Raw genomic sequence first — 8,557 nt, 5'->3', positions numbered from 1 at the left:
GCATTGCGCGCCCTCTTGTTTTCCTTTCTGGCGATTCCTGCAAAGGTTGTAGAAGACTCCGAGGGGTTGAGAACGGCTCCCTCCAAGAGTGGGACTTGCAAACTTTGGGAGGAAGCGAAGGAGATGTCGAGGGATGCGTTTGATTTCAGTGATTCGTTTTAGCCTGGGAATAAGAGGGCATTATACATTTGGAGAATTTCCCTCTCATCTCTGAATAAAGAGAAGGTTTCTGGCCCCAAACAGTTATTTGTTGCAACAGTTAAAAGGTCAACAAAGAACTTTTTCCCGGAGTCCCCGGTTAAGATATGAGTAAATCCCTCCTTTCAGTAGGTGGGGGAGCCCCGCCCTCCACTTGTTCACGTTAAGGTGTTTTCATTTCCCCTGAGGCTTACGTGTGTCTGGTCTTGAGCGCTTGTCGTGAGTAAATTCTGATTACTTTTTAAAACAAAATAGTATAGAATTAACGTGTGGACCATTCTTTGCCTGCCGCTTTCCCCCTGGAATCATCCCCCAATCACCACAGCTCTTCTAGATGGGAGAATAAGGGGAGAATTAGCAGACAAGAAAAAGTTTACAGCCAATCTTGCCCTGATGGAAGTCCCCAATACGCACACAGGTGCCCTGTAAATTTACAAAGATTCAGTATTTGAAGTTCACTGTTCAAAGATGGATGGATGGGTTGATTTTTGCTAAACTTTGACTTCCAATTAATAGAGCTCAAGAAGGATGTAGCTTCCTCTTAAGGTCTGTACAAATCCTAATTGTGGGATTAATTTGGGCCATTGGGTCAGGGTTTTAAAAATCTGGTGGGTTATTAGGTGTCGATAGCAATTGGGACTTTCCTGTATTGCTTTATTGCTTTCTGAGGTTGTCCGGGTTTTTGTTAGGAAACCCAGGCTGATGCTCCAGTTGTGTTCTGAAAAGAAACTTCACCTTATCAGTGAAGCAAAGCTGGAATTCAGATCCCTGCTCTTGTGTCCTTCACAGTAACTTGTTCTGTCCAAATTGGTATGACCTTCCTGGAAGATGGCAATCAACATGATCATCCTTTAAATCCATCTGCCAGTAACAGGACAGGAGGATAATCACAATAAAATCTTGCCTGAATGAGAAATGCCATTTAGCTGGGTGGATCCGAGGTGGTGCTAAGATTAGAAAGACAACTTTTGCATTGAAAAATTGAATGTTTTCCGTATTCTGATTTACTTTTTCTCCCTGATGTCTATAGATGTCCTGAATCATCCAGGTCATGGTTGTCCCAAAGGTGCTTTTCAGAAGGTAACTGGACTTTCTTGGTTCTTTTTTCCTTGAAAACATTTTGCTTCTTTCCTCACTTGTTTGTTTGCAGGTAACTTAACTGTGGCAAAACTTCCAGCAAGCATGGCCAGTGGAACCGTAATTGCCATCCCCTCTAATGCACAGAACGTAATCCAAATGGCCCCTGGATTGCCCAGTGTTGTTCTTCAGGCATCTGGAGCAACTCCATATCCACAGTATGGAGCTCAGCAACTTGGAATTTCCACCAGTGCTCCTCAACAAGTCTCCCAAAAGGGTCCTATGCAGAGATTCCTCAGTGCTGAGCCCAAAGTGCTTGGGGTACGTATGCTTTGCTATGTGTCTTTTTGAAGGCCATTAAGATTTTAGAGATATGTAGAGACCTGTAAATCCTATGTTGAAGTTCTGGAACTTGGCTTGGCTGTTGTCTGGTTCTGGAATATACTCCAGAAATCTCTGTTCTTCCTGGTAGTTTCTTTTGAGATTCTGCAAAACATTTTGACTCAGATATGCATTCCTTTTCTTTGCTCCTTAACTGAAAAAGTGGAGTTCAGCCATAGTTTCAGCCAGATCTTTTTCTCTCTTCTGAGAAGCGCAACTGTTGGGCATTTCTCCAAAAGAACTTGGCTGCAGCCCAAAAACTTCCTCCTGCAGAGGAATCTGTAGTGAGAAAAGTGATATTCCTCTCTCAAATGCCCATCTTGATATTCTTACAGTCCTTCTTCCTGACAAGAGCAGCCTCACTGTAGGTCAAACTCTATTATAATCTGGAGGAAATGTCCAGTACATAGTGACAATGGTGTCTCAAACTGTCCCTTCTCCCCATTTGAATTTTTCACCATAGGAAACCAGGCCTTGGGTCAACACCTGCCCTGGAAGCTTAGAAGCCCCAACCCCTTTCAAGGACCTTTCAAAGAGGGATAGAAAGTGATGCTTTTTCAGGGGTGCTAACAAATTAGAATGTTTCCCTTTCTCAGATTCAGAGAACTAATTTGTCTTATGTTGTGTGTGTTCCTTCCGTAGGCCATCCAGATCATGATTGGGCTGATCCACATTGGCTTTGGAGCTGTCACAATTTGTCTCACTTTGTTTCCCTCTTACTACCTTATCTTGTCTGTATTTGGAGGTTACCCCTTTTGGGGAGGGATATTTGTAAGTATGTGCAAATTTCTATTCAGTCATGCACCATGGTATTAATGGCTAACGGATGTCTATAAAAGTCTTGTTTGCAGTGGAGCCTCCCTGGCTTCTTATGAGTGTCAGAGTTTTCTGACAATTTTCCTCTTTATTTCCAGTGGACTACAATGATTTGTTTTTCTTTTCCTTTTCCCGTAGTTCATTTCTTCTGGATCACTTTGTGTTGCAGCTGCGATCCGTCCAAACCGTTGTTTGGTGAGAAAGCTATAAAGCATTTACATTTCTTTTATGCTGTTTCTTTGTAAGCACTTGGGATCTATTATATTGTCTATTGTCTTCAGATACTGCTCAGTCATAAATCAACATTTGAGGGGGGAAAAACACTCAAAAGCACCCCCACCTTCCTTCTTTGATCAACTTTTGCTTCCAAGCTTTGCTTTCTTTAAAAGTTCTGTGGAAACAGTAGAGACTGTTCAACCATCCAGAATTGGAGCCTTCCCTGGTCCCCTTTTTGCGGTGGGCTTCTTCCCAAGTTCCCTTCCTGATGTGCAACCTGCAACACTGCAGGTCCTGTCAATACCATGCCAAAAATGAGAGAAGCTTGAGAGAGTCAATGACCATGACGTGGGTGCTTGTTCTACCAGAGTTTGCTAGTTGCCACTAGTAATGGTGCTAGTCCTGGGCAAAGAAGTGTCATCTTGCATTTTCTAATCTTGAACCAGACCTCCATTATTATTACTATTATTATTATTATTATTATTATTGTTGTTGTTGTTGTTGTTGTTACTACTACTACTACTACTACTATTACTACTACTACTACTGCTACTACTACTACTACTATTATTATTATTATTCCTCCTCCTCCTCCTCCTCCTCCTCCTTCTCGATAGAGGGTCCAGTTTCCAAAGTACTCCTTCATGGTAGCAACATTAGGAAGAAACCTAGTGTATTAGGAGTAAAAGTATGGAACTAGAGTGGGAATCATCCTGGAAATCAAAAGGGAAGAGAGAACTGATGGTAACCCTTCTACAAAAACCTGGCATTCTTCTCCCCTTTTTCTCTTTGATTTAAAGTGTGTTCATAGCAACATGGAGATGTCTTTGTCTTTTAAAGGAACAAAGTGTGTATTCAAAAGAAGAAAAACAACCATCTTGATGGTAAATTACTACATTCCTGAAAGGGGAGAACTGAAAAGAGCAATGTTTAAGTGTTCAGAATTATCGTTACTGGCTCCTGGGTTTCTCCATTCCCATCTGATTAGTTGCCTCTCTGTAATGTTGTATAGCTAAAAGAGCATTTAACATTAACATTTAATGCTTAGAGTATGTTGGGACTAATTGCTTTTATGTTTTGCATTTAATAAGACCTATGCTGACATTGTAATTATAATTTCTTTCCTTCTGGTGTATTGCTGTTTCAGGTACAATCCAGTGTAGCAATGAACATCATAAGTGCTATAATGGCATTAACTGGTATCACCCTGTATCTCTCTGAGCTGATCATCAACAATAATTATTTTAGATATTTCTATCAATATAACACTGGATATTTAGTGGTAAGTAAACCAATCTTGTCTTAAATTTTGGCTTCATGTGCAGATTCTAGAAGGAGATTATATATGCAGGGGAGATATCCCAGATCCTTTGACTTTTGTTTGAATATTTTGGGGATAGATTTTTTTTAAAATTGAAAATGTATTTTAGACATACCTTTTGACTCTATCTCTGTAGAGTGTAAAAATTTGGTTGTTTTACAGAAGGGCTTAGGTGCTGCAAAACAAAAAATAGTTTCTATATAGAACAGAATACAGCTGTACATGTTGAAATCTATACCAGGTTTTCCCACCACCCCCACATCCTCATCCCTTCTTTGCATTTGCCACCCAGTTTTAGAAAACTAAAATTTAAGTAAGTTCTGAAGTGTGGACAGTTTAGAACCATGCCAATACCTGGGATCACAGGCTTGATATTTTACTATTTTGTAAAGTGGTATCCTTTGTTTTCTTAATAGTGTTAAATCATAATAGTCACATCCAGGGTTTTTCCTCTTTCCAACCTGACAGATGATTGGAAAGAAGTTGAGTAAAGAAAATAGATCTAGCTGTATCCTTATTGATGAGGGGAAGCAATAAATCTTAGACTGGCTGAATCTAAATCATGTTGCTGCCCTTGACCATACTCTGTTGATGTCAATTTCTCCAATTTTCCCATGAAGTTACCTTTACCTTATCCTCAGCCCATGAGTAAGATTCCAAGCCTTGTGTCATCATTAGCTGGTATAAAACTAGTATAAAACTAGTCTTTTCCTCTCATCTTATTCTGGCCCCATCCAACAACAGCCTCAAAGTGTATAAAATCTATTTCCCTTCATCCATTATCTTGAAGATAATGTCCGGTGATCAAGACTGGATATGTTAGGACAGTGGGGAGGCCTTTCACTTTTCCTCTTTGGACTAGCCAGGCCTTTGTCTTAACCATTTCTCTTTCTCCCTCTTCATCAGCACTTTGTTTCTTGAGGTTTCCTATCCATCCCCTCTCACCTCCATCATCCCAAAGGTGCTTTTTCAAGAGGCAACTGGACTTTCTCATTTTCCTGTGAAGACGCTTTGCTTCTCATCCAAGAAGCTTCTTCAGATCTAACTAGATGGTGGCCTCCTCGCTAAAAGAATGCAAATGACCAGCTGTCTGCAAGGAATATTAATCCTTCCATCCCCCACCATGTGGTCAGAGCTGAAGAAGCTTCTTGAATGAGAAGTGAAACTTCTTCACAGAAAAACAAAAAAGTTCAGCTGCCTTTTGAAAAAGCACCTTTGGCACAACCATGACCTGGATGACTGAGAATCTCCATAGACACACTCCTCCATTGCTTCTCTCCAGGCAACAGGAAAACAGTCCCTCTACAGTATATTTCCTATTGGGAAATAGGAAGCAAGCAAATTACATCTATTTACTTCAAAAGTGAGATGGCCATACTTACAATTGATAAATAAGCAAAATAAATCTATTTACAGTATGGTTTAATGTCTCTGCCCCTCCCTGGCAGAAAAGGTGGCTTGAGCTAGTCTGTTTCAGATCTTCTGCATTGCAGGATATATCTAATTGTGGCAAGAGCTGCCTTCCTCTTCTCAGAAGATTAGTAGTGCTCAGGCTATTAATACCCAATGTCTTTTCATATGTGCCTTTATTTTACCTAAAATTTAACTTGAGAAATGCCCAAATTGAGGGTGGAAGGAAGGCACAGCAGACACCCCATTTCTGTTTTAGTACCCTGAGTGATGGATTTTTTCCTTATTGACTGATGCATGTTAAAAATGGATGCCAGCAAAGTCAGAGGAGAAAACCAGTCTCCATGTCTGTAACAGGTGGGATTTTTAGAAGCCAGAGCAACACCATTCAAGAGTAAATCAGAAGAGAACAACAAAGGGCAGGAAAGAGGCTGGCAATAGGGACTCAGTATTTGATGCCTTCATTATTTTGTGTTGACTCAAGGATGAATTATGCACATAGCACTTTGACTCAGTTTATTAGAGTTAGGAGATACCACACATTGAAATAGGACTCTTCCAAAGCAACCGCTGCAAATCAGAATCTGAATAAGTGGTTCTGGGAGATAGGAACAGAGAGGGTATATTTTCCAAATAAGGAAAATATCCAGGTGCAGAATGAATTAGTTTGCTTTCACTGCTTTGGGTTCTGCTCTTGTGACTCTTGGTGTAATTCAGGAGAATATACATCCTAAATGTTCTACTGTATTTGAGTCATTATAACCTGAATACCTTGTTTTGGGGAACACGTCCCTTTAAATAAGGAAGCAGAGGGACTGAAGATAAAACAAAACATCTTTTATTGACATATAAAGCTAGAGTGATCGCTGGTCACTTGGCCAGCAGAATGCCAAAGAGCCTAGAACTAAGAAAGATTATGGTTTAAATACCCTTGGAACATAAGAATAAGAATGATAATGTACATCATACTATGGCCTTTACAACTGGGAGGGATCCTTTTCATTACTATGGGGTATCCTTACCATGGTCTGACTCAGGGCCTCCAAATTCTACATTCCTACAAAGGCTCCAGTCTGGCCTTCTTCTGCTAACACTACTACCACCTTCTAAAAGCTGAGCAGCTTTTTCTGCATAAAGGAGAAATAAGGCTCAGGTGAAATACATGCTACTGTGCAATGATTTAACTTGATGTGTGACTCTGAAATATGATTGATCCTCCTTTGATTCTCAGTGTTATCTGGAATTTCCCCTCAGAATGCTGCAAAACATAAGAGGTGCTAAAGTTCCCTGGTGTGGTTTTCTCCTATCACACAAACTGTACAGGCAGTCTTTAATTGAATGAACAACTATTCATTTAGTGACCATTCAAAGAGTCAGTGGCACTCAAAGCTATGACCACTCCTTGCATGTATGACCATCTCCACAGTCATATGATTAAAACTTGGGGGCTTGGCTACTAGCAATGTATTTAGGACAGTTGCAGCATCCCCTCTGCGACTGTTCCAGCTTCTGAACAGCAAAGACGCTGGGGGTGGGGAAGCTGGAATCACTTAACAACCGTAGGATTCCCTTAACTGCAGCGATTTGGTTAACAACAGTGGCAAAAAAGGTAAAATTATGCATGACTCACTTAACAACTGCCTTGCTTAACAGTGAAAATTCTGATCCCAATTGTGGTGCAGCACATTAAATAAAACAAAATACATACTGCTACATTAATTTCTCAGCAGATTACTTTCCACATGTTTACAGATTCCCCAATATAGTATCGGTTATGGCCTCTCCAGTCTGCTGCTCTTGTTCAGCGTCCTGGAATTTTGCATCACTGTTTCACTTGCACACTTTGGGTGCCAGGCAACCTGCTGTAGTGATGACCAGGTAAATATTTGATACTTCACTAATAGCTTTAGCAGTTGTCATTGCTAAAGAAATTAAAGAAGAAGTTTGTCCATTTTCCTCCTTTATATTTACACTCCACCTAACCTCACCTTTTGCTTGTTTCTTTGCTATTACCCTGAAGAATAGGTGAGATTAGCTGCTCAGGTTACCCAGTAAGCTTTATAACTGGGAGAAGCTTGAATTTTGATCCAAATAACTCTGTGGTTATTTGCTTCTGCATATGAATAATTAGATGACACATTTTTTTCCCCCAGCTTCTGTTTTGCTAGAGAGGGAATGCCATGAATAAAATGGTTTGTGTTTTCTCTTTTTAATTCATGATGCAGAAGTTCATGTCCTCATTTAAGAGGGCTCAGTTTGAAATGCATATATTTACTTTAGTAGTGTGACTACATTAATTGAAAGCATCTGTCACTTGATCACATTTTCTCACAATGCTACCATTCTTTGAAAAAAAATTAGGTCTTTTTCATTTTTTTTTTGAAAAAAACAACATTTTTAATTCTCAGACCAACAGCTGAATACATGACTACCCTATGCTATCTAAGATCTCCAAATGTAGATGTGGCAATAAAGGGATTCTATCAGAGCTACAAAAGCCTTTGAAAAAACCAATTGAAAATAACTGAATTGCCAACCAAGTGCCTCCATTGTGCATTGGCAAGTTCTATGGCGGGTGAGAAAGCCACGTCTGTCCCTCGTTCGGCAGAAGCAACAATTGGCTTCCTTTTGTATCAAAAACTAATATACTCTCAACCTTTCAGAAATGCTTTAGAATAGATTAATTTGAGAGGAAGAAAATGGGAGAGAACAAAGACCGAAAGGGGTGAATATGGTTGGACCTGAATAAACAGAAGAACTCTAAAAATATTGTAATCAGCTAAATCAGCATGCAGAGATACCTGTCTTGGAGGCCTTGGTGCTCTCTAGCCTGGTTGCTTTCTAGCAAATGTTTCATTACTCAAATTAGATAACATCTTCAATGCAGGTTTATTATTTAAGTAGTAAAACATCTGCCCAAAACAACAAGCAACCTGAGCTACAAATATTCTCCTTTATAGATTCCTGTAACAGTTCACAGCAACTGTTGGTTGAAGCCATTTCAGAAACCAAAAAATAACCTCACCTGGAGGGAAATGCATCTTCTTCGGGCCTTTAAATTGCTAAAATAAGTTAATAATCTGATGTCTTTTTTGAATAAATCATGAGAATAATATTTATTTATTAATATGCTCCTCA

General features: G+C 39.7%; 1 protein-coding gene across 1 annotated transcript in view; it reads left to right on the top strand.

The window, feature by feature from the left end:
• The first annotated feature begins 338 nt into the window (after nt 1-338).
• Nucleotides 339-8,557, top strand: part of LOC107292675 (membrane-spanning 4-domains subfamily A member 8) — an 11,198-nt gene continuing 2,979 nt past the window's right edge. The window contains exons 1-6 of the mRNA XM_015821788.2: nt 339-417; nt 1,349-1,596; nt 2,299-2,427; nt 2,611-2,667; nt 3,836-3,970; nt 7,172-7,297. Of these exons, the coding sequence (XP_015677274.1) occupies nt 1,381-1,596; nt 2,299-2,427; nt 2,611-2,667; nt 3,836-3,970; nt 7,172-7,297 (663 nt within the window). The 5' untranslated portion in view covers nt 339-417; nt 1,349-1,380. The remainder of the gene's footprint in view (nt 418-1,348; nt 1,597-2,298; nt 2,428-2,610; nt 2,668-3,835; nt 3,971-7,171; nt 7,298-8,557) is intronic.

The sequence above is a fragment of the Protobothrops mucrosquamatus genome, unplaced genomic scaffold (assembly GCF_001527695.2).
Source record: "Protobothrops mucrosquamatus isolate PMUCROS unplaced genomic scaffold, P.Mucros_1.0 scaffold1399, whole genome shotgun sequence".
Taxonomy (NCBI): Eukaryota; Metazoa; Chordata; class Lepidosauria; order Squamata; family Viperidae; genus Protobothrops; species Protobothrops mucrosquamatus.
This window is presented reverse-complemented; position numbering and strand designations above follow the sequence as displayed.